We start from the raw sequence: 26,473 nt of genomic DNA, 5'->3' as shown, positions 1-26,473 counted from the left end.
TGCAGTGTTCATCAGCTGCCAAGTGTTTGAATATCTGGGACTTCATCCCTGAGCATATAAGACCATTTTGCCAGTTGAATCTTGCTCCACCATTCCATGATACTGATTTATTATCTCTCTCAACCCCATTCTTTTGCCTTCTCCCCATAACCTTTGACACCCTAACTAACTAAGAAACTATCAACTTGTGCTGAATTTTATCCTACTCTTATATCAATAACCCTTCCCTCCCACGAGCATCGGAATGGGTAGAGGAGATTTACCAGGATGCTGCTTGGTTTAGAGAGTATGGATTATGATCAGAGATTAAGGGAGCTAGGGCTTTACTCTTTGGAGAGGATGATGAGAGGAGACATGATAGAGGTGTACAAGATATTAAGAGGAATAGACAGAGTGAACAGCCAGCGCCTCTTCCCCAGGGCACCACTGCTCAGTACAAGAGGACATGGCTTTAAGGTAAGGGGAGGGAAGTTCAAGGGGGGCATTAGAGGAAGGTTTTTCACTCAGAGAGTGGTTGGTGTGTGGAATGCACTGCCTGAGTCAGTGGTGGAGAGGCAGATACATGTAAAATTTAAGAGACAACTAGACAGATATATGAAGGAATTTAAGGTGAGGGGTTATATGGGAGGCAGGGGTTAAGGGTCAGCACAATATTGTGGGCCAAAGGGCCTGTACTGTGCTGTACTATTCTATCTAAAACCCTCTGGTTTTCTAGCATCCACATGCCTAAGAGTCTCTTAAATGTCTGCAATGTGTCTGGTCCCACCACCTCTCGACACATCCACCACTCTCTGTAAAAAACTTCACTCTGACATCCTCCCAAGGAGAGGACAGTTAAGACCCAGGTGCTGGGGTATCCAAGACTAGAACCAAGTCACAATACAAGACTGAAATGAGAACAGGGTTCTAAACTGGAGGTTGAATTGAATGAATGGACTTTATTTCTTACATCCTTCGCATACATGAGAAAAATCTTTACATTGTGTCTCCGTCTAAATGTGCAATCATAGTAATTTATAATGAATAGAACAGTCAATGTAACATAAAATACACTCAACTCAGCATGAGTTAATCAGTCTGATGGCCTGGTGGAAGAAGCTGTCCTGGAGCCTGTTGGTCCTGGCTTTTATGCTGCGGTACCATTTCCCGCATGGTAGCAGCTGGAATAAATTGTGGTTGGGATGACTCGGGTCCCCAATGATCCTACGGGCCCTTTTCACACACCTGTCCTTGTAAATGTCCTGAATCATGGGAAGTTCACAACTACAGATGGGCTGGGCTGTCCACACCACTCTCTGCAGAGTCCTGCGATTAAGGGAGGTACAGTTCCCATACCAGGCAGTGATGCAGCCAGTCAGGATGCTCTCAATTGTGCCCCTCTAGAAAGCTCTTAGAATTTGGGAGCCCATACCAAACTTCTTACCTTTTTTACCACATAGCTGGTGTGTACAGACCACGTGAGACCCTCGGTGATGTGGATGCTGAGGAACTTAAAGCTGGTCACCCTCTCAACCCCAGATCCATTGATGTCAATAGGGGTTAGCCAGTCTCCACTCCTCCTGTAATCCACAACCAGCTCCTTTGTTTTCGTGACATTGAGAGAGGTTGTTTTCTTGACACCACTGTGTCAGAGAGATGACTTCTTCCCTGCAGGCCGCCTCGTTATTGTTTTGAGATAAGGCCAATCAATATAGTGCAGTCAGCTAATTGGAGTTGTGGGTGGTGACTCAGTCTCAGGGAGTAAAGGAGGGGACTCAGTACACAGCCCTGAGGGACTCCTGTATTGAGAGTCAGAGGGCTGGAGGTGAGGGGACCCACTCTTATCACCTGCCAGCGATCTGACAGTAAGTCCAAGATCCCGCTGCACAAGGCAGGGTGTAGGCCGAGGTCTCTGAGCTTCCTATTGAGCCTGGATGGAACTATTGTGTTGAATGCTGAACAGTAGTCCAGAAACAGCATTCTCACATAAGCATCCTTCTTCTCCAGATGTGTAAGGACAGTATGTAGAGCAGTGGCTTTTGCATTGTCTGTTGATCAGTTGTGTCATTAGACGAATTGTAAGGGGTCCAGTTTGGGTGGTAGCAAGCTGCAGATCTAAACCTTGACCAGTCTCTCAAAGCATTTGCTTATTATTGAGCTCAGTGCGACAGGACGCCAGTCGTTCAGACATGTTATCCTGGTCTTTTTGGTACAGGGACATACAAAGTTGAGCTGCTGACTGAGCACCAAACCTTAGTTCAGGTGTTTTTTAAAAATTAAAATCCTGGCGCCAAAACATGGCTGCTAATTAGCGGGGCAGGCCTGAATCTTTCAAGGGGCTGCACCAAGTATCCATATTCTAGAGTGGCAATGCCTAAGCCCCAGAAGCTGGCACGGTCAGGTGCAGACCGTAACGCCTGTAATTCCCTCTATAGAAGTGTGAAGCAGAGTACACTGACTGGCTGCATCTTATCCTGGTCTTGAAACACCAGTGTCGCTGAATGGAAAGCCCTCCCCACCACTCAGCACATCTGCACAGGAGCCTCAGGACTCACCACCAGGTTCAGGAACAGTTATTACCCCTCAACCATCAGGCTCTTGAACCAGAGGGGATAACTTCACTCAACTCAACATTGATCTGATTCCACAATGTATGGATTCACTCTTAACGACTCCATATTTCAATACTCTCGATATTTATTGTTATTATTATCCTTGTTTTTGTATTTGCATAGTTTGTTGTCCTTTGCGTCTTTGATGTGTGTGGTTTATCATTGATAGAATTGCGTTTCTTTGTCTTTACTGTAAGAAAGTGAATCTCAGGATTGTACAAGCACTTTGATAATGAACTTGCTTTGAACTTTGAGCATGTACGGCATACACCTCTCCAGTCCTGACACACCAATCCTGAAGCTGGGGACCTTTCAGAAATGTGCTGAGTCTCTGCAGTTCCTCCCATGTCTCCTTTAACAGTCAGAGATGTTCTGTTTGGGCTTGGTGATTTCAAAGATCTGAATTTTTCCCTTTTTTAATATATTTATCCCATCCAAAGCTTCTTGCTTGTCCCGAAACATTACAGTGCTAGCATCATATTGCTTCAGAATTCAAATCCGTATTGTCGACAGCCTATGCCCCAGTAGGGGTGAAGGAGATCTACACCTACACGGAGTGTTCACTCAGAAAAGCATCAGTGACCTCCCCCACAGCACACAGGAGCCTCAGGACTCACACCACAAGGTCCAGGAACACTTATTATCCTTCAGCCATCAGGCTCTTGAACCAGAGGGGATAACTTCACTTGCCCCATCACTGAACTGTTCCCGCAACATATGGACTCACTTTCAAGGACTTTTCATCTAATGCTCTCAGTATTCATCATTTACTTATTTATTTTCTCTTTTGCACACTGGTTGTTTGTCCACTCTGTTGGGTGTGGACTCTCATTGATTCTATTGTGTTGGATTTACTGAGTATACCCACAAGAAAATGTTTGTATATAGAGACATATATGTACTTTCAACTTTGAATCACCTCAAAATTATCCACAAGTACAATGAACCAAACTAGCACGTTAACCAGAGCTGTGCAAAAGACACATAACGAGGCAGTGATAATTCATCAATGGGCTACATAATTTATTCAGTAGTTTATGTTCCCCATTTCCAATTAAAACATGTCTGTTAAACAGTAAAAACCATAGCACTTAAATTAACTGACCTTACAAATTACCATATCAACCACAATATCAGCAGGATGGCAGTGAAGGAACCAGAGAACGAGCAGGCACGTAATAGGCTCATGAAAACCTGTACCTATTGGTTTGAAATGTTCTAGTCCAAAACTGTCATTTCCTAGCAAATTAAAAAAGAAATTAATACAGTGGATTGCGCTTAATTGGGCCATTGGTTAGTTGGGACAGTTGCTTATTTGGAACAACTCTTAAAGAACAAAAACTAACTGGGAAAATTGCTGGAATTGCCTTTGTTTATATAGGACACTGTGCTGCTTAATTGGGACAGAAAACTCGTGCCAGTTTCAACAAGCTTCAGTTGTGTGTGACACTGAACCTTGTTTAGAGTGAACAGTTTTTAAATAACCTCAGTTGCACGTGTTTGTGTTCAAAAACTAGCGATTTTGGTCACTGATAGTTCTCAAGAAATAAGCAGTAAGACAATACAAAACTGTTTTACTCACTGCAAGTTTCAAGCATTCAGATCTGGAGATGCCAGAAAGAGCCGGGAGAGAAAATGAAACAATTTCACTACTTCAACAAGGACTACAAAGAGTTTGAAGGTATTAACAATCATCTTGAATGTTAGGATGAAAATGAAGACTTAGTGGATGCAATCATTGAAAGCAAAGTTTTCTTGTTAGCCGAAGTTTCATGGAAGTAGTTAAAAAGTATATTTAAGAAGAGACAAATTGAGTAGCAAGTTATATATTTAAATGAACTCTAGGTAAAAAAGTAGAGTTGACGGTTTTGAAAGCAATTTATGAAGCCTGTCCATTAGCTACACTCGGCCCGAAACGTCGCCTCTACGTTTTTCCAGAGATGCTGCCTGGTCTGCTGAGTTCTTCCAGCATTTTTTTGTGTTACTGTCTGTGCTGATTTACAGTCAATCAACAGAACACAGATGAAATCCCCAATCGAAATCCATTACAAACTAATACACACTTTTATCATACTGTAGTAGTATCAGTAGTGTGAATTTGTTCTGTATTTCATTTAAATATATAACTTGCTACTCAGTTTGTCTCTTTTTAAATACTTTGTATTTTTTAAAACTATTTCCATGAAACTTCAGCTAATTGGGGCAGCCACTTAATTGGGACAGAGTGTACTGGTCCCAATGTGTCCCAATTAACCGGAATACACTGTACCAAAAAGATAATGTTAACATACATCTGTGGTTGTATTCATATATTGCAGCTGAAGTCACTAGTCTTTGGATCTGTTCAAATTTATATCAGATCTTATGTACAGGAGATCTGCTATCACACACTGGCACAATTTTACAGAAGGTTGCCAAAAATAAATTGTGTACTCTTGTTTTCTAGGATATTCATTCGCTAGATGCTTATCAAGCACAGTTTAAAATAAACCTCATAATACTACTATTCGATACAAAGTAGAGATTCCTGTAAATATAGTTCCTGTAGCAGAAATTACATTTACACATATTTGTATTATTTGAAGACACATTGCACCATGAAAACTTTAGAAAGGCATTTTAACAGATCAGAAAAAGATAAATTAAGGAACATTTTTACCTGCAAGATCAATTTTAGATGCATTAGGACTAAATTAAAGAACTCTGATAGAAAATGTAAGAAAACAGAAGAAGTATCTTTCATACTTTTCATTCTGTTTGCAGATGTTTTTTAATATTTATTTCTTCAAACCCAGTGAGTGGAAACTAAGCCACGATTCACCGTCAAAATCTTAAGCGTTAAGAATAGATTGGATGGCATTTTGTTTTAAAAGAATATAGAAGAATGTTTTAAATATAACAGGGCTTGTTATAGGAAAGTCTGCACGACTTTTCGTTAAGAAAAGGTGTTCATTATCTCTATGCAAAAAGCTTTAATTAATACAGTTCAGTGATCTCACAAATAGAGACACTTTGAAGGCTTATGCATAAAATTCCTTGGTTGGTGCCTTTTGATAGGCTGTGGTGGGTGGTTTTCTTTCCCCAAGGTCGTAACTGCCTTCGTCCTTCTTCCTCATGCGGTATACCAGCAACAAGATGAGGAAGATGGCAAATAAAAAGCCAATGACTCCTCCAGCAATGACGGCTACAAGAAAGAGAATGCCACAGTGTGAAAATCTCTGCAGAAACAATTAACTGCTCGTGTTCAAGTTTAATTGTTGTTCACCCATACAGCTAAACGAAACAGTGTCCCTCTGGGGCCAAGGTGGAAAACACAGAACCAACAGTCACACAAAGCACACAGAGCACATACAATTACAGCAGCAGAAAAAACACAATCACAAAAAAATATTTCTTTACTGAGATAAAGCACGGAACAAGCCCTTCCGGCCCTTGAGCCACATCACCCAGCAATCTTCCAATTTGCTCCTAGCACTAAGACCTTAAGACTACAAGACATACGAGCAGAATTAGGCCATTCGGCCCATCGAGCCCACTCCACCATTTCACCATGGCTGATCCCAGATCCCATTCAACTCCATACACCTGCCCTCTCCCCATATCCCTTGATGTACCGACAAATCAGAAATCTATCAACTTCCACTTTAAACATACCCTCAGACCTCGTCTCCACCAGTCTGTGGCAAGGCATTCCACAGATTCACCATATTTCAGCTAAAAAAAAATCCCTCCTTACCTCTGTTCTAAAAGGTTGCCCATCAATGTTGAGGCTGTGCCCTCTAGTTCTAGATACCCCCGGAAGACGAAATATCCTCGGCACATCCACCCTATCTATTCCTTTCAACATTCGGTAGATTTCAATGAGATCCCCACACATTCTTCTAAATTCCAGTGAGGTGAGTACAGGCCCAAAGCTGCCAAACGCGTCTCATATGTTAACCCCTTCATTCCCAGAATGCCGTTCAACTTGAAATTTGATAGGGAGAAAGTAAAATCTTATGTAGCAGCATTTCAGTGGAGTAAAGGAAATTACAGTGGTATGAGAGCGGATTTGGTCAAAGTAAATTAGAAGGAGATGCTGGCAGGGATGACACCAGAGCAACAATGGTGTGAGTTTCTGGGAGAAATGAGGAAGTTGTGGATATATGTATTCTAAAAAAAAGTAATGTTAAAATTGAGAAATAGCACAACCGTGGCTGACAAGGGAAGTCAAAGCTAATGTAAAAGCAAAAGAGAGGGCATAAAACAAAGCAAAAATTAACCGGAAGATAGAGCATTTGGGAAGCTTTTAAAAACCAACAGAGAACAACTAAAAGAATCTTTAGGAGGGAAAAGATGAAATATTAAAGCAAGCTAGCAAACGACATCAAAGTGCATAATAAGAGCTTTTTCAAGTGTGTAAAACATAAAAGAGAGATGTGAGTGGATATAGGACCACTTGAAAGTAATAACGGGGGACAAGGAGATGGCAGATGAACTAAATGAGTATTTTGCATCAGCCTTCACTGTGGAAGACACTGACAGTGTGCCAGATGTTGAAGGGTGTGAGGGAAGAGAAGTGAGTGCAGTTACTATTACAAGGGAGAAGGTGCTCAAAAAGCTGAGAGACCTAAGGGTGCATAAGCCACCCAAACCAGATGAACTGCACCCTAGGGTTCTGAAAGATGTAGTGGGAGAGATTATGGAGGCATTGGACTCTGGCATTGTACCAGAGGACCGGGAAATTGCAAATGTCACTCCACTCTTTAACAAAGGAGGAAGGCAGCAGAAAGGAAATTATAGACCAGTTAGCCTGACCTCAGTGGTTGCGAAGATGTTAAGAGTCGATTGTTAAGGGTGAGGAGATGGGAGTACTTGGTGATACACGACAAGATAGGACAAAGTCAGCATGGTTTCCTTACGGGAAAATCTTGCCAAACAAACCTATTGGACTTCTTTGAGGAGATTACATGTAGGATAAAGGGGCTATAGTGGATGTTGTATATTTGGACTTTCAGAAGACCTTTGACAAAGAGCCACACATGAGACTGCTTACCAAGTTAAGATCCTGTGATATTACTGGGAAGTTACTGACATATTTAGAACATTGGCTGATTGATAGGAGGCAGCAAGTGGGAATAAAAGGATCCTTTTCTGGTTGTCTGCCAGTGACTAGTGGTGTTCCACAGGGATCGGGGTTGCGATCATTTCTTTTTATGCTGTACAGTATATCAATGATTTAGATGATTGAACAGATGGCTTTGTTGCCAAGTTATAGATGATATGAAGATTGGTGGAGGGGCAGATAGTGTTGAGTAAACAGGTAGAATGCAGAGATTAGGAGAATGGGCAAGAAAGTGGCAATTGAAATACCATGTTGGAAAATGCATGGTCATGCATTTTTGTAGAAAAAATAAGTGTGCTGACTTTTTATACTTGGGGAGTAAATACAAAACTCTGAGATGCAAAGGAGCTTGGGAGTCCTTGTGTAGAACACCCTAAAGATTAAGGTAGAGTTGGTGGTGAGGAAGGTAAATGCAATGTTAAGATTCATTTCGAGAGGTCTAGAATACAAAAACAGGGATGTGATACTGAGGCTTTATAAAGCACTGGTGAAGCCTCACCATGTGAAAAGTTTTGGGCCCCTCATCTAAAAAAATGCTGTGCTGACATTGGAGAGGGTCTAGAGGAGGATCACAAGGATGATTCTGGGAATGAAAGGGATATCATACAAGGAATGTTTGATATCTCTGGGTCTGGATGAGGGGGGATCTCATTGAAACCTTTCAAATGTTGAAGGGCCTAGACACAGTAGATGTGGAAATGACTTTTCCCATGGTGGGGGAGTCCAGGACAAGAGGGCGCAGCTTCAGTAATGAGGGGTGTCCATTTAAATCAGAGATGTGGAGAATTTACTTTAGCCAGAGGGTGGTGAATTTGTGGTATTTTTTACCACAGGAAGTTATGGAGGCCAGGTCATTGGGTGACAGGCAAAAGCAGAGATTGATGGGCTCTTGGTTGGACACAGTATCAAAGGTTATGGGGAGTAGGACAAGGAGTGGGGCTGAGGAAGAGAAAAATAGTGAGCCATGAGTGAATGGTGGGACAGATGTGATGGACTAAATGGCCTAATTTCACTCCTATGTCTTATGGTCTTACGGAATCAACCCTGTGAACCTCCTCTGGATTCTCCCCAATGACAATACATCCTTTCTGGAATAAGGGGCTCGAGACTGCAGAAAAAACCTTATCACAGGACAATTTAAAATGAACAATTAACCTACCAACTGGTATGTCTTTGGACTTTGGAAGGAAACTGAAGCACCCAGAGGAAACCCACACGGTCACTGAGAGAATGTACAAACTCCATAATGGCAGCGGTAGGAGTTGAACCCATGTCGCCTGTAGTGTAAAGTGTTTTGCAAGGACAAGCCCAAAAACAGTTCCTCATCAGGCTCTTGTGCAGCTACAGACCATCACAATCCAACTTGTCTTCACTGAGTGAACACTGGAGGGCAGCCCCAACCCAGAAAGGGCTCTAGCACACCAGTACATGGCAATATGCCTAAGTCCTTGCTGACCTCCCTTCAGTCCACAGTCAACTACTCTCTCTCCATTAATACATTCACTCAGTGACCAATTTACTAGATACCTCCTGTAACTAATAAAATAGCCACTGAGTGTATGTTCATGGTCTTCTGCTGCTGTAGCTCATCCAATTCAAGGATCGACATGTTGTGCATTCAGAGATGCTCTCCTGCACACCACTGTTGCAACACATAATTATTTGAGTTACTGTCACCTCCCTGTCAGCTTGAACCAGTCTGGCCATTTCCCTTGACCTCCCTCATTAACAAGGTGATTTCATCCACAGAACTGCCACTCAATGGATGTTTTATTTTAGTTTTTTGCACCATTCTCTGTAAACTCTAGAGATTGTTGTTTGTGAAAATCCCAAGAGATCAGCAGTTTCTGAGATACTCAAACCACCCCGTCTGACCACAACGATCATTCCATGGTCAAAGTCACTTAGATCACATTTCTTCCCCATTCTGATGTTTGTTCTGAACAACAACTGAACCTCTTGACCATGTCTGCGTGCTTTTATGCATTGAGCTGCTGCCACGTGATTGGCTGATTGGATATTTGCAATAATGAGCAGGTGTTCAGGTGTACCTAATAAAGCAGCCACTCAGTGCATTTTTAACTCTTTGAAAAATGCAAACAGCTCACAGAGTCATAGAACACTACAGTACAATAGCAGGCCTTTCCGTGTATCTAGTTTGTGTCAAACTATTGATTCAGTCATAATGGATCTTCAAAGAAAGAAAGAATCCTGGTTCTCAGTTTCTGCTCCTAAGGCTTCACGTGACCCTGATCGGGGAGGCTAAGCAGGTGCGACACCTTGCCCAAGAATAACCTGCAGGCTGGAGCCTTCTTTGGTAGAGATGATGTATCCCCACCCCACAATCTGGCCTAAGTAAGTAATAAAAAAATCAAAATAAGTAATCGATCTTATTCCCTCTGCCCTTGTTGAATAAAGGAGCCCTCCAATCACCTGGGCAGGTTAAATCAAAGCTCCCACTCACCTGCAAGCACTTCTGTTCTCTGGAACAGACTTTCTGCATGTTTTTCTGCAGAAACATCATTGCCATCGGTATTCATCGTTGGCTTTTCAATAACAAAGTCATCTCCTTTCTTTGTCTCCTCTTTAACCACAGTGGCTACAGTCGTCTGCAATTACACAAATCAAAAAGAGATTCCAAAGTGGGATTTACAGGAAACAAAGCAATTTAAAATCTACTTGTTTGAATTAAGCCTTGGAAAGATAATCCGTCGCTTTGCACAACGGCTCTCTGTAAATATTGTACAAGTGGGGAGGGGAGCAAGACAATTCAAAGTCATTCGTCATAGAGCACCACAGCACAGAACCAGTCCCTTCAGTCCATCCGGTATGTTCTGCTTAATCCCACCGACCTCCTTACCCCTTCCCACCAAATACTTATTCCAAACTGCTTTAAGACACTGAAATCAAACCCACACCCACCACTTCCGCTGGCAGTCATTTCACACTCTCACCACACTCTGAGGTGACATTATAGCTATCACCTTTAACCCATGACCCCTGGTTGTAGTCCCACCCAACCTAAGTGGAAAAAGCCTGCTTGCATTTACCCTACCTTATACCTCCCATAATCTCTTATACCTCTGTCAAACCTCCTCTCATTCTGCGATGCTCCAGGGACTAAAGTCCGAACTATTCAACTTTTCCTAATAACACAAGTCTTCAAGACCTGGCAACATCCTTGTAGCTTTTCTCTGTTCTCTTTCAATCTGACTGACATCTTTCAGAATCAGGTTTAATATCACTGGCAGATGTAATGAGATTTGTTGCTATGCGGCAGCAGTATATTGCAAAACATAATAAGAAGTGTAAATTACAGTAATATCTACTTTAAGTTACACCAAGGAGTATGTATAAAAATAATTAAGTGCAAAAAAGAGGGGAGAAAAGTGAAGTAGTGTACATGGATTCATTCAGAAATCTGATGGCAGAGGGGAAGAAACTACTCTTGAATCGTTCAGTGTGTTTCTTCAGACTCCTGTACCTCCTCTTGACGGTAGCAATGAGAAGAGGACATGTCCTGGGTGATGAGGGTCCTTACTGAAATTTGAGAGGGAGAAGCACAAGTCAGGTGTATCAGTATCGAAAGGGAATTACAGAGGCATGAGAGAGGAGCTCGCCCAGGTGGATTGGAGGAGGATACTGGTGGGGATGATGGTAGCGTTGTCTCCAGAGATACTGGCCACGTGACAGACGCACTGCCACCTGGCTGGTCGGAGGACACACCACATGCCAATCAACATTTGGTCCCTCCCAACTAATCAATGCACACCTAAATTATTGGTCGCCTTAATTGGATTATCTCTCCCAGCCCCATGCTATAAAAGGTGAGACTTGTCCCTAGCTCTCTCTCTCTTACAGACCACCTCATTGAAGGTAAGTGCATTGATTTACGTTTGGGAAGGTCTATCGTTTGTCCTGGTAAGGGAGCTGCAGCTATCCAAGGTCAAGGGGGATAGCTGTCGTAGTGCTTTTCCCTTGTTCTTTGTATGTGTAACCGTACCCTGTCCCCACACTGCTTCCTGTGTATTGTAGTTGATTGTGTTGACCCGACTTCCCCTTGTAAATAAATTCCTTATTATTAAAACTGTGTGTGTCCAGGCCTCTACCGTTGAGACTCAAAGAACCAGTTATTTCCATCACAACAAGTGTAGAGATGGCTGAAGTTTCTGGGAATAATTCACAAGGCTCAGGATAGATATGTCCCACAGAAGTTCTCAAATGACAGGGGTTGGCAACCCTAGCTGACACGGGAAGCTAAGGATTGTATAAAAGTCAAGAAAAGGACATGTAAGATAGCAAAAGTGAGTGGGATGTTGGATGATTGGGAAGCTTTTAAAATCCAAAAAAAAAAGGCAACTGAAAAAGCTATAAGAAGGAAAAACATGAAATATGAGGGCAAACTAGCCGATTATATAAAGCAGGAGACCAGAATGTTTTTTCAGTCATATAAAGAGTAAACAGGAGTTAACAGTTGATATTGGGCCATTGGAAAATGATACTGGTGAGGTAGTAATGGGGGACAAAGAAATGGCAGATCAACTTAGTGGGTACTTTGCATCAGTCTTCACTGCAGAAGTCATTAACAGTGTGCAAGGGGTCTTTGAGTGTCAGGGAGCAGGAGTGAGAGCCATTGCTATTACAATGAAAAAGTGCTAGGCAAACTGAAAGGTCTTAAGGTGGATAAGTCATCCGGACCAGATGGACTACATCCCGGAATCGTGAGAGAGTTTGCTGAAGAGATAACGGATGCATTGGTCATGATCTTTCAGGAATCACTTGATTCTGTCATGGTCCTGGAGGACTGGAAAATTGCAGATGTCCCTTGACTATATTCCTCCCTTCTTAAAAAGGAAGTAAAAAGAAAGGAAATCATAGGCTTGTTAGCCTAACCTCAGAGGTTGAGAAAATGTTGGAGTCTATTATTAAGGATGAGGCATTGAGGTACTTGGAAACTAATGATAAAACAGTTCAAAGTCAGATTGGCTTCTGTCAAGGGAAATGTTGCTGAAAAATCTGTCACTGTACTTCGAGGAAGTAACAAGCAGGTTGGACAAAGGAGAGGCAGTGGATGTCATTTACTTGGATTTTCAGAAGGCATTTGATAAGGTGCCACACATGAGGCTCCTTAACAAGATAAAGTCCTATGACGTATCAGGAAAGATACTGGCATGGATAGAGGAATGACTGACAGGCAGGAGGCAGTGAGTGTAAATAAAAGGGGCCTTTTCTGGTTGGCTGCAAGTGAATAGTGGTGTTCCTCAGGGGTCAGTTTTGGACCCACTACTTTTCACATTGTCAATGATTTAGATCGTGGAATTGATGGCTTTGTGGCAAAGTTTGCAGGTGATACGAAGCTAGGTGGAGGGGTAGGTAGTGCTGAGGAAGCAATGCAATTACAACAAGACTTAGACAAATTGGAAGAATGGGCAAGAAAGTGGCAGATGGAAAACAGTGTTGGGAAATGTATGATAATGGATTTTGGTAAAAGGAACAATAGTATAATTATCTGAATGGGGAGAAGATTCAAACATCAGATGTGCAGAGGGAGTTGGGAATCCCTGTGCAAGACTCCCAGAAGGTTATTCTACAGGCTAAGTCTGTGGCAATGAAGACAAATGCAATGTTGGACTTATTTCAAGGGGGTTAGAATATAAAAGGAAGTAGATAATGCCGAGGCTTTATAAGACACTAAGCAGGCCGCATTGGAGTATTGTCAACAGTTTGGGGCCTCATATCTCAGAAGGGATGTGTTGTCCTAGGACAGAGTCTAGAGCGGGTTCACGAAGATAGCCAGAGAGTGGTGAATCTGTGGAATGCTGTGCCACAGACTCTGATGGAGGCCAAGTCTGCGGGCATATTTAAGGCAGAAGTTGATCATGTCCGGATCTGTCAGGGCATCAAAGGGTATGACGAGAAGGCAGGAGTATGGGATTGAGTGGGATCCGGGATCCGCCATGATTGAATGGTGGAGCAGACACGATCGGCTCAATACCTAATTCTGCTCCTTTGTCTCATGGTCCTATGGCCTTAATGACGGATGTCATCTTCTTCAGGCATCGCCTTTCAAAGGTGCCCTAGCTGTTTGGGAGGCTCGTGCCCATGATGGAGCTGGGTGTGTTTGCAGCTTGTTCTGATCCTGTGCAAAGGCTCCTCTATCCAACAGTGATGCAACCGGTTAGAATGCTCTCCGTTTTCAAATGGTGCCACCTTTCGAAGATGTCCTTGATGCTGGGGAGGCTAGTGCAAGATTGTTGCTGCGACACCACTCAACTAGCTGATTTATCTTGCTCCTGTACAGCTCCTCATAACGGCCTGCAAACCCTGCCAGAGCAGGCGTGCCTCGTTCCTGGACCTCTTATATCATTCTGATCACCAGTCTTGAATGCCACAGATCTAGCCCTCAGCAGACTACGAATCTCCTGGTTCTCCTGGTTTGGATATGTCTGATATGTTCTTCGAGGACACACATTCATCCACACAGGTCTTGATGAAGTTGGTAATAACTGTGGCATATTCATTCAGACTCAAAGACAAGTCCCTGAATACTGTCAATCCACCGATTCAAGGCAATGCTGTAAGCGTTCCTCCACCTCCCTTGACCATACCTCTTGGTCCTCACCACTGGTGCTGCGGTCTTTAGTTTCTGCCTATATGCTGGCAGTAGAAATACGGCCAGGTTACCTGACTTTCCAAAGTGTGGGCATGAGGTGGCACAGAAAGTGTTCTTGATGGTGGCTCCTCCGGTTCCACAGGTGAGATGTTGGTGGTGGTTGTTCAGAGACTTCTTCAAGCTGGCCTGGTTGAAATCCCCCGCAATGATCAGGAAGCATCAGGGTGTGGTTTTGTGCCTGCTGATTACACTGCCCAGTGCCTGCCTAACATGGGGTGGAATGTACACCGCTATCAGGATGATGGTGGAAAACTCCCTCAAATAGATGAAATTTGACGCCTAGATGTTCCAGGTCAGGTGAGCAGGACTGAGACAGACAGAACCGCCACGTTTGTGCTCCATTAGTTAATCATAAAGCATACTCCATCTCCTCTGCCTTCAAAACACTCGGCTATCATATCCTTGCAGAGAATTCCTATCGGCAGGGGACCAGAACTACACACAACACTCACCAATAGCTTATATAACTTCCACATAACATCCCAGCTCCTGTACATGGTCAGAACAACATTGGGGGCCGGAGGGCCTGCAATGTGCTGTAGATTTCTATGTTCTATAAGCACTTTGATTTATGGAGGCCAATGTGCCAAAAGCTCTCTTTATGAGCCTAACCACCTATGAATTCTGGACCTGAATTCCCAGACCTCTTTGTTCTGTCACACAGTGATAAAAGTTCATTGTAAAATAGCGATAAATTAAACAAAGTCAACATCAAAAAAACAGAACATAAGCAAATCATCTGAAAATGTTGCTGGGATTGGAGCTGCGTCGAGTTACCTCAGTTTGGACCGGCTTCCTGAGCATTTTTCTCTGTGTGGTTGCTTCCACTCTGGCAGTCACCGATCTTGTGGCTTCGACAGTCGGCTGCAGGTCTGGATTCTCTCGAGCAGGCCTGAAAGTCACCACCTGTACCTCCGCATCAAAATCCCCTGCCGAAAGAGAAGACCAATCTCAAAATACAGTCAAGAAATCACTGCAGGCCGTAGGCCAAGTGCTGATTGCGGTAATTATCCATTAATTAATATTAATAGTTACAGTATTTATCTTTTTGAATGTGTGACAGACTCAATGGGCCAAATGGGCTAATTCTACTACTATGAATTATGATCTTAAATGAAAATGAAAGCATACAACTATCATGTAACTGAGGAGTAAGAGCTTAAACTGATAAAGACAAATTGTACCAGATACACAGGACAGCAATACGATTGAAAGAGTACAGAGAAAGTTTACGAGATAATGCCAGGATTGGGGATCTGAGTTATGGGGAAAGGTTGAATTGGTTAGGACTTTAGTCCCTGGAAAGTAGAAGATGGAAGGAATTTTGATGGAGGTTTGCAAAATTATGAGAAGTGAAAATAATGTACATGCAAGCAGGACTTTTCCACTAAGGTTGGGTGAGACTACAACTGGAGGTCATGGGTTAAGGGTGAAAGGTTAAATGTTTAAGGGGACACAAGAGGAAACTTCTTCACGCAGAGGGTGGTGAGATGCCTGGAGCATGTTAAGAGAAGTTTGGATAGGTACATGGATGATAGGAGGTACGGAGGAGTAGGCAGTTTAAATGGTTCAGCACAGACTAGATGGGCCAAAAGGCCTGTTCATGTGCTGTACTTTTCTACAACTCTATGACAGTAAGTATTTTGGAAAAGGAAAATTTAATGCAAATATTCTTTGAGCAATAGGAAGCAGCTGTTAATCAGGATCAAAAGATTCATTCACAACATTCTTACAAGGAGTGGGACATCCAAAACCAAAGTCCCTTCGGCGATACGGCAACGTGAGGGCAAAACCAGGCTAAAGAGGTGACTTTACATCAGATACAGTGGAACTCTGAGTCGTGAAAATAAATTGAAGGTTCAGCACAACTTTGAGGGCCACAAGGCCTGGACTGCTGTGCACTGTTCTACTTTCAGTGTGAACCTCCTGTACATAATGAAGTGGCCACTGACTTTACTCCTGGTCTCCTGCTGCTGTGACCCATCCACTTCAAGGTTCGATGTGTTGTGCGTTCAGAGATGCTCTTCTGCACACCACTGTTATAACACGTGGTTATTTGAGTTACTGTCACCTTCCTGTCAGCTGGAACCAGTCTGCCCATTCTCCTCTGATCTCTAGTTAACGAGGTGATTTCCCCCACAGAACCAGTCTGGCCATTCTCCTCTGATCTCTAGTTAATGAGGTGATTTCCCCCACAGAGCTGCTGCTCCCTGGATGTTTTTTGTTTTTCACACCATTCTCTGTAAACCCTAGAGACTGTTGTGCACGGAAATCCCAGGAGATCAGCAGTTTCTGAGATACTCAAACCACCCCGTCTGGCACCAACAATCCTTCAATCGTCGCTAGAATACAAATCCAAAATCGCAATGTTTTTGTGGCTGGCACTAGGAATTTTAATCATGTTTCTCTCGAGGCAGCAATACTGACTTTTATCAATATGTCAGCTGCCCTAAACGGGACAATAGACCTGCTATAGGCGATTGTAAAGGATGCAGACAGTGCCGTTCCCCTTCCCCCACGTGGCAGATCTGATCCTAACCTGGTCCTGACAACACCCAGGTATCTGCTTCCAGTGGCAGCCTGTGTCAACAAGGATTACAAGGAAATGAACTCAGGATGTTAACGATTGCTTTGATGGGACGGACTGGGATCTGTTATATCAGCCACACAGGGAGGACATTAACAAAATGACTGACTATATCACAGGCTATATAAAATTAGCGTGCCAGCCAGCACTGTACACCGCTTCCGAACAGAATCTTCAATCACCTGAAAGTAGTTTTGAATATGAAGAAGAAAGCCTTCAGGTCTGGAGATAGACAAGTAAAAATCCCTAGAAATCATAAGACATAGGAGCAAATTAGGCCATTCATTCTGCCATTCCGTCATTGCTGATCCTGGATGCCACTCAACCCCATACACCTGCCTTCTCACTGTATCCTTTGATGCCCTGACCAATCAGGAAACGATCAACTCCTGCCTTGAACGTAGCCATGGACTTGGCCTCTACTGCAGTCTGTGCAGAGCATTCCACAGATTCACTACTCTCTGGCTAAAAAAATTCCTCCTTATCTCTGTTCTAAAAGGTCACCTCAATTTTGAGGATGTGCCCTCTAGTTCTGGATATTCCAACCATAAGAAACATCCTCTCCACATCCACCCTATATAAAACTTTCAATATTCAGTAGGTTTCAATGAGATCCCCCGCATTCTTCTGAATTCCAGTGAGTCCAGGCCCCAAGCTGCCAAACACTCCTCATGTTAACCACTTCATTCCCAGAATCATCCTCGTGGACCTCCTCTGGACTCTCTCCAATGACAACTCATCCTTTCTGGGATATGGTGCACAAAGCTGTCGTCAATATTCTAAGTGCGGTCTGACTTATAAAGGCTCAGCATCATCTCCTTGCTTTTATATTCTATTCCCCTGGAAATAAATGCCAACATTGCATTTGCCTTCTTTACCACAGACACAACCTGTAAATTAACCTTCTGTGAGTCTTGCATAAGGACTCCAAAGTCCCTCTGCACCACTGATGTTTGGATCTTCTCCTCATTTAGATAATAGTCCGCACTATTGTTCCTTTTACCAAAATATAACACCTTCATGTCCCCAAAGCCTTCGCCCTCCCTTCTGGTGAATGCTTGTGTTTCAACACCCCCCCCCCCCACCCAATTTTAGAGTAGCCTGCCTCTATGGGGATGACAACCTCCCCCTCCTGACGATGCCTGCAGGTCAGGTTAGGAGACAGCTGGAGAACTGGACAGTATCCGCCCCAGGCCTGTGTGAGCCAGCTGTTTGGTATTTGCAGCACCTTTACAATCTGAGTCTAAGTCAGGAAAAGATACCGGTGCTCTGGAAGACTTCCTGCTGGTTCCTGTACCCAAGAAGGTGACTCCATCTGAATTTAATGACTACAGACCAATCGCCCTCACATCTCATGTGATGAAAGGTGCTGGAGAGGCTGGTCCGGACACCTTGGATCACAGGTGAGATCTTCAATAGACCCTCTACAGTTTGCCTGCCAGCCTCGTGGGAGTGGCTGATGCCATCACCTACCTGTGGCAGAGAGCTCACTCCCACCTGGATGATGCCATCACCTACCTGTGGCAGAGAGCTCACTCCCACCTGGATGATGTCATCACCTACCTGTGGCAGAGAGCTCACTCCCACCTGGATGATGCCATCACCTACCTGTGGCAGAGAGCTCAAACTCCACTGGGACAATGCTGGTGGCATTGTGAGAATCACATCTTTTGATTTCTCTAGTGCCTACAATTCAGCCACGTCTTCTGAGCGAGAAGCTGCAAAGGATGGACATAGACAAATCTACTGTCTCCTGGATTACCTGACAGATAGACCTCAGTTTGTATGGCTGGGTAGTTCTCTGTCTGAGATGGTGGGGTGTGGCACTGGAGCACCACAAGGGACTGTCCTGTCTCCACTTCTGTTCACGCTGTACACCTCAGACTTTCAGTACAACTCTGGGTCTGGCCACTTGCTGAAGTTCTCTGATGACTCTCCGATGGGCGGGAGTCGGAGTACGGAGGACCGGTGGACAAGTTTGTGCAGTGGTGTGGGAGGAATCACCTGCTCCTGAACGTGGCCAAAACCAGGGAGAAGGTGTTTGATTTTAGAAGGAAAAGGCCTGTGACATGTCCTGTATACATTCTGGGAAAAGTTGTTGTGGTGGTGGAGAAGTACAAATATTTGAGTGCTCACCTCGACAACAGACTTGTCTGGAAAACCAGGACCAAGGCTGTTTACAAGAAGGGGTTGAGCAGACTCTACTTTCAGAGGAAGTTGAGATCTTTCAATGTGTGCAGCAGGATGCTGGAGATATTGTACGGGCCTGTTGTAGCCAGTGCAGTTTTCTATGCTGCTTTGTGCTGAGGGAACAGCATTGGTGCTGGTGACACAAAATGACTGACTAAGCTCATCGAAAAGGCTGGATCTGTCCCTGGCTACAACCCGGACTCTTCAGTTAGTGGTGGAGAGGAGATCACTAAATAAACTTATCCATTACGGACAATCTGGCACATCCCCTCCATGACCCACTGAACAACAGACTCGTTCAGCTCCGCTGTCACAAGGATCGTTACAGGAAACCTTTCCTACCAAACGCAATACAACAGTTCATCTCTGTGACAGAACACACGTCATAGTACAATAGTCTGTTCTATTATTTTGTACATTATTATTGTGTATTATTATTCTGTACTTTATTATCAGTTGAGTCTGTACACTGCTAAGTCCGTTTTTAAATGTTGCTGCTATAATGAAATAATTTCCCACTCCAAATCAATAAAGTACTTACACCGTCAAAGATCCCATTTCTTCCCCAATCTGACGTTTGGTCTGAATTACAACTGAATCTCTTGACCATGTCTGCATATGCAATGAGTTGGCCCCCATCACCCAGGACATACCCTCTTCCCACAGGGAAGGAGGTGCAGGAACCTGAAGATACACACTCAACGTTTCAGGAACAGCTTCTTCCCCTCTGCCACCAGATTTCTGACTGGACAATCAACCAACCCCCATGAATGAGAATCAGGTTTAAAACATCAAATTTCACAACAAATGCCAGTGATATGAAACCCGGTTCTGAATCCAAAGCAGTATGATACTGACACTGTAACGTCCGTAGACCAGCAACAAGCATTGGATGGGTTAAACGTTAAAATCATGAAAATTTCAGAGGATTAGCATCTTTGAAATCACCAAGCCCAAACAGAACATCTCTGACTGTTAAAGGAGACATGGGAGGAACTGCAGAGACTCAGCACATTTCTGAAAGGTCCCCAGCTTCAGGATTGGTGTGTCAGGACTGGAGAGGTGTATGCCGTACATGCTCAAAGTTCAAAGCAAGTTCATTATCAAAGTGCTTGTACAATCCTGAGATTCACTTTCTTACAGTAAAGACAAAGAAACGCAATTCTATCAATGATAAACCACACACATCAAAGACGCAAAGGACAACAAACTATGCAAATACAAAAACAAGGATAATAATAACAATGATTATCGAGAGTATTGAAATATGGAGTCGTTAAGAGTGAATCCATAGATTGTGGAATCAGCTCAGTGTTGAGGTGAGTGAAGTGTTACGTGACCATGGTTTCATTTACTATGGGCGTCACTTTAAAACAACACACACAAAATGCTGGTGGAACGCAGCAGACGAAGCAACATCTATAGTGAGAATAGCTGTCGACGTTTCGGGCCGAGACCCTTCATCAGGACTAACTGAAAGGAGAGATACTAAGAGATTTGAAAGTAGGAGGGGGAGGGGGAAATGCAAAATGATAGGAAAAGACCGGAGGGGGTGGGGTGAAGCTGAGAGCTGGAAAGACAATTGGCAAAAGGGGTACAGAGCTGGAGAAGGGAAAGGATCATGGGACGGGAGGCCTAGGGAAAAGAAAGGGGAGGGGAGTACCAGAGGGAGATGGAGAGCAGGCAGAGTGATGGGCAGAGAGAGAGAAAAAAGGAGGGGGGAATAAATAAATAAGGGATGGGGTAAGAAGGGAAGGAGGGGCATTAACGGAAGTTAGAAAAATCAATGTTCATGCCATCAGGTTGGAGGCTACCCAGACGGAATATAAGGTGTTGTTCCTCCAACCTGAGTGTGGTTTCATCTTGACCTCGTCACTTTAAAATGCCTGGATGAGGCAGGACTATGACGAGAGCATAACAAGCTGGGACAGACTGCTGGGACTTTCAGAGAGAAGGAGAGAGAGACAGAGTGGAAGTTTTGGCAAGAGCTTGCTGCGACAATGGGTAAAGTCTGATACTTTCCCATGCCCAAAGGACTGGGTTGATTAATGGCACACACATATTGGATGTGTGACCGGCACCTTGCGCTATTTCTACGTGGATTTCAGAACGACTCAACGGATAAGATCTTTGGCAACTGTTACTTCATTTTCCCAGTGTGGAACCTGTGGAATTCTACGTGATCGCCTCCTCTCTATATTTTAACATGGATTTACCAGTTCCTCTCCTCCCTTATTCCATGGATTACTGGACCTTTCTAGTTTGCCATCTTAAGACTTTAAGAACTGTTCCCAAGCACTGTTAACTTCTGTTTATCTCATTTAATTTTCTATATTTTTGAGTAGATATTAATAAATATAGTGGTTTTAACATTAAAACCTGTCTCATTTGTGATCTGTTGTTGCTGGTACATAACAGACGTTATCGCCACTGGTTTAAGAACCTGATAGTTGAGGGGTAATAACTGTTCCTGAACCTGGCGCTGTGAGTCCTGACACTCCTGCTTCTCCTTCCTGATGGCAGCAGCGAGAAGAGAGCATGGCCTGGATGAGGAGGTACCTAATGATGGATGCTGCTTTCCTGTGACAGTGCTCTGTGTAAATGTGCTCAATATTGAGGGGAGCCTGGGCCATATTCACCACTCTTTGTAGGATTTTCTGTGTTCCCATACCAGGCTGCATTTACACAACCAAATCTCTCCTTTATTTGGTTGCTTATGCGGGGTAAGCTTTGGAAAGTGACTACAAACTACACAAGCCTCAGCACAAACTGTCGACTGTTTATTCTCCTCCCTAGATGCTGCCTGACCTGATGAGCTCCTCCAACAGTTTGTGTGTGTTGCTCCGGATTTCCAGCATCTGCAGAATCTCCTGTGTTAAAGTTCCTGTAAATCAAAGGGAACAAATACTCCTACTCTCACACAAGTGATAAACATGGGGAGATTTGTCAGTCAGAATATGACCAGAAATGACAATGATATATACTCAGTGGCCCCTTTATTTGGTACATCCTCTACTTAATAAAGTAGCCACTATGTGTATGCTTTATGTCTGTGGCCTTCTGCTGCTGTAGCCCATGCACTTCATTGCTTGACATGATGTGTGTTCAGAGATGCTCTTCTGCAAACCACTGTTGTTACATGAGTTACTGTCACCTTGTCTGGCCATTCTCCTCCGACCTCTCTCATTAACAAGGTGATTTCCCCCACAGAGCTGCTGCTCACTGGATGTGCTTTGTTTTTTGCACCGTTCTCTGTAAATTCTAGAGACTGTTGTGCATGAAAATCCCAGCAGATCAGCAGTTCCTGAGATACTCAAACCACCCCATCTGGCACCAACAATCATTCCACAGTCAAAGTCAATTGAACCTTTTGCTCACATCTGCATGTTTTTACCTGAGTTGCTACCCCAGGATTGATGATTAGATATCTACATAAACAGCCATGTGTACAGTGGTACAGACTGCATGTCCATCTGCACTGCACGATGGTAAAGTAAGGTGATCAGAGGCCGACAATCTTGTAGTTCTGGGCAGCACGGTAGTTTCACAGCTAGCAATCGGGGTTCAATTGCTGCAGCTGTCTGGAAAGAGCTCGTTTATTCTCCCCAAGACCACACGGATTTCCTCCAGGGGCTGGCTCCAGCATATCCTCGGAATGGGTTAGTCATCAACCCAAACGGCACATTTCATGTACGATTCGATGTACATGTGATCAATAAAGGTAATCTGTAAAATCTTTCAATCTATAAAGTGAGTCTGCTTCTGACCCATCAAAGTCTTTCCATGGTCAACAAGACACAAGAAATGCTACGGACAACTCAAGTTGACATGAGTCAAGTTCCAGAATCATGAGACCAACAGAGGCCCTGTACCAGCTGGGAGAAAGAAGTCTCCTTGATAGGTCCTCCATTCACACGCAGAGTGAAATCAGTCCTTTGTGTCACATCAAATCAGTGAGGACAACCCACAAAACGTCCTCAAACAGTGTTGTTATTGATACAGTTGACACATTTCACTGTCTGTGTCGACGATTCGATGTAATGTGACAAGAAAAGCTGATCTTTAATCTTTCTTTACAATGAACACATTCCTGCAGGAGGAGGAAGTTAAGTGCAAAGATACAGGACATTCAGTTTCTGTACTTGTGTGAATTCTAAACTGCTCATTTTACCATCTACTTCCTCAAGAAACCTCAGCGTATTTAAAAAAAAAACAAAGGTACAGCTATCAAGTGATAATGAAGATAGATATGGGTGAGAGGGAGGTATCCACAACTTTGGTGCAGGGAAGAAGTATCAACATTATTTATTGACATAGTGTTTTCAAAGTCCTTACATCATAATTCCAGTCCAAGCAGAAATCCATTCATGCATTCGGGAAAATCACCATCCCAAGATCATTTATTGATAGAAGGAGCATTTGATGGAAATAGAGAGCATGTTTTCTACAGTGGGTGAGTCTAGGACTGGAGGACACAGCCTCAAAATACAAGGCTGTTCATTTAGATCAGACATGAAGAGGAATTTCTTCAGCCAGAGGGTGGTGAATCTGTGGAATTCATGGCCACAGATGGCTGTAGAAGTCAAGTCATTGGGGATATTTAAAGGGGAAGTTGATCAGCTTTTGATTAGTCAGAGTGTCAAAGGTTATGGGGAGAAGGCAGAATGGGGTAGAAAGGGATAATAAATCAGTCATGATGGAATGGAGGTGCAGATTAAATGGGCCGAGTAGCCCATTTTTTCTCCTTGGTCTTATAGTCTTATGGATAAAGTAACAACATGGAATAATTTACTTATTATCATTTAATTATTTTTGGTTTTATATTGCTATATTTCTACACTATTCTTGGTTGGTGCAACTGTAACGAGACCCAATCTCCCTCGGGATCAATAAAGTATGTCTGTCTGTGTGGAACAAAGATTCCAGATCAAGCTGTAACACGTTGTAAGGATTCACTGCTAACGTAATGGCTTCTCTGTAATGTTCACTGCTGAGGTAACAGTTTCTCTGTAGCAGCAATGTTTGGGTTATGGCTGGAGATAACAGGACTGTGGAATGCATGTTAGCCAATCAGAGATTGTTGCTCTGTCTTGTGAATCTGGAAGGAGGTTTCTCACGGTCTTTTGTCGAGGAGAGATGAAGAGGGAGGACGCGTGTGGAGAGAGCAGGTAGACCACTGGACGGAGTGGCCTGGGATCTGAGGGTCCGAAGGTCGGTGACGCTTGGAGGGGGCCGATGGTAGAAGAATGACGACTGAGTGAGCTCCAGTGGGGACTTTTCACTTTTCCTTGAATTGGGCCCTTTTTAAAATTTCATTACTAACCCTATATTCAGATTAACATTCATAAAGTTCAATCATTTAATTGCATATGGTATATTGTCTGATATTTTGCGTTGTGTGTTTGTAACTGGGCGTACGTTACACAGCATCCACACAAATGTGATTACCTAGTTTGGTGGGGCCAAGGGCTGTTTTCCCCAGACGAAAACGAGCTGGCCAAGCCTGAGGCTTACAAAGCTTACTAAGGAAAAATTCAGTTTATAAAATATGTCTAGTATAAAGATCATCACCTTGCAATGAAGTTAAGACAACTCCACCTGTGCATTCAGTTCATTGGATTGTCAGAGTATAGCTGTTATCATAGGGTTCTGTAACTCATCACCTCAGCATTAATTACTTACTTATGCATTGCTATTATTATTTGCTGTCTTTTGCAGATTGATTGTTTGTCTTGAGTGAATACGGCCCAGTCCTTCACTGGTAAATCCCTCGCTCCGCTGAGCAGTTACACGAAATGCTGTCGCAGGAAAGCAGCATCCATCATCAGGGACCCTCGCCACCAGGAAGGAGGAACAGGAGCCTCAGGACCCACACCACCAGGTTCAGGAACAGTTATTACCCCTCCAGAAACTTAACTTCACTTGCCCCATCACTGAACTATTCCCACAAACTATGGACTCATTCATCTTATCCTAGACCCATAGAACACTACAGCACAGTACAGGCCCTTCAGCCCTCCATGTTGTGCTGACCCATATCATCCTTAAAAAAAGTACTAAACCCACACTACCTATAACAATTTCTTGCTAATAACACACATGCACCATCAATTAACAGGACATGCGTCAGCAGCTTAGACTATATACATTTTTATGTGACTGTACACTTACAGCTGTCTTATATGTGCTTTGCGCTGTGTGTGACTGTTGGTTCTGTGTTTTGCACCCTGACCCTGGAGTAACGCTGTCTTGTTTGGCTGTGTTCAGGTGTATTCATGTATGGTTCAATGACAATTAAACTTCAACTTGAATTTAACTTCTGCTGCTTATACTGAACCACTCCTTGGACTTACTGTGTATTAAACTCACACACACCCAGCCTTCTATGTCAAAACTCCTAATGTTGAAGGTTTTAGCATAATACCCATAGGCTGAAAAGGAACGAGATGGTGCAGGTATTTTGGGGGTTGGGAGGTGGGAAGTCCCAGTGGTCGGGTCTCTGGCACTGGGTCTGCCTCCGTGACTCAGAAAGGAAGTGGGAGAAGAGGCACTTCCTCTTCTGATTGTGATTGGAGATTCATTATTTAAGGGAACAACAGGATGTACTGTGGGCAAGAACAAGACTCCCGGATGGTATGTTGCCTCCCAGGTGCCAGGGACTGGGATATTTCGGATTGAGTCCTCAGCATTCTTAGGTGTGAGGAGTTGTCATCCATGTAGGTACCAATGACATGGGTAGGATGAGCAACGAGGTTCTGCATAGGGAGCTCAGGGAGTTGGGTGCTAAGTTAGGGTTCAGGGTTGTGATCTCAGGATTGCTGCTTGTGCCACGTGCTAGTGAGGCCAGAAATAGATAGACTGTACAGCTTAATACATGGCTAAGGGTTCGGCGCAGGAGGGAGGCTTAAGACTTTTGGATCATTGGGCTCTCTTCCAGGGAAGGTGGGACCTGTACAGAAGGGGCGGATACACCTGAACTGGAAGGGAACTAATATCCTAGCAGGAAGGTTTGTTAATGCTGCTCGGTGGGGTTTAGTCTCGAGTTGCAGGGAGATGGGAACCAAAGTGCCAGATCAGTTAGTGGAGAGGTTGTGGAGGCTGATGTTGGTAATACCTCAGACAAAGTCAGGAATCGAAAGGCTGGGCACGGTGCGACTAGTGTCCTGAGCTGTGTACATTTCAATGCAGAAGTATCGTGGGCAGATGATAAATGAAAGGCAGATGATAGTTCTGAAGATAAGGTAGCTAGTTTACAAACAGAGGCAATGCATTCGGATGAGAGGCTGTTGATAGCACAAAGTTACAGTCAATAGGATAAGTTGCAACAT

General features: G+C 43.7%; 1 protein-coding gene across 1 annotated transcript in view; it reads right to left on the bottom strand.

Annotated features, from left to right (window-relative positions):
• Positions 1-3,590: 3,590 nt before the first annotated feature.
• Positions 3,591-26,473, bottom strand: part of sdc2 (syndecan 2) — a 151,025-nt gene continuing 128,142 nt past the window's right edge. The window contains exons 4-6 of the mRNA XM_059985252.1: positions 15,146-15,297; positions 10,160-10,304; positions 3,591-5,775 (exon numbers count right to left, since the gene is read on the bottom strand). Of these exons, the coding sequence (XP_059841235.1) occupies positions 5,612-5,775; positions 10,160-10,304; positions 15,146-15,297 (461 nt within the window). The 3' untranslated portion in view covers positions 3,591-5,611. The remainder of the gene's footprint in view (positions 5,776-10,159; positions 10,305-15,145; positions 15,298-26,473) is intronic.

Source organism: Hypanus sabinus, chromosome 1 (assembly GCF_030144855.1).
Source record: "Hypanus sabinus isolate sHypSab1 chromosome 1, sHypSab1.hap1, whole genome shotgun sequence".
Classification (NCBI taxonomy): domain Eukaryota; kingdom Metazoa; phylum Chordata; class Chondrichthyes; order Myliobatiformes; family Dasyatidae; genus Hypanus; species Hypanus sabinus.
Note: the sequence above shows the minus strand (reverse complement) of the source record. Positions and strands in the feature narration are given on the sequence as shown.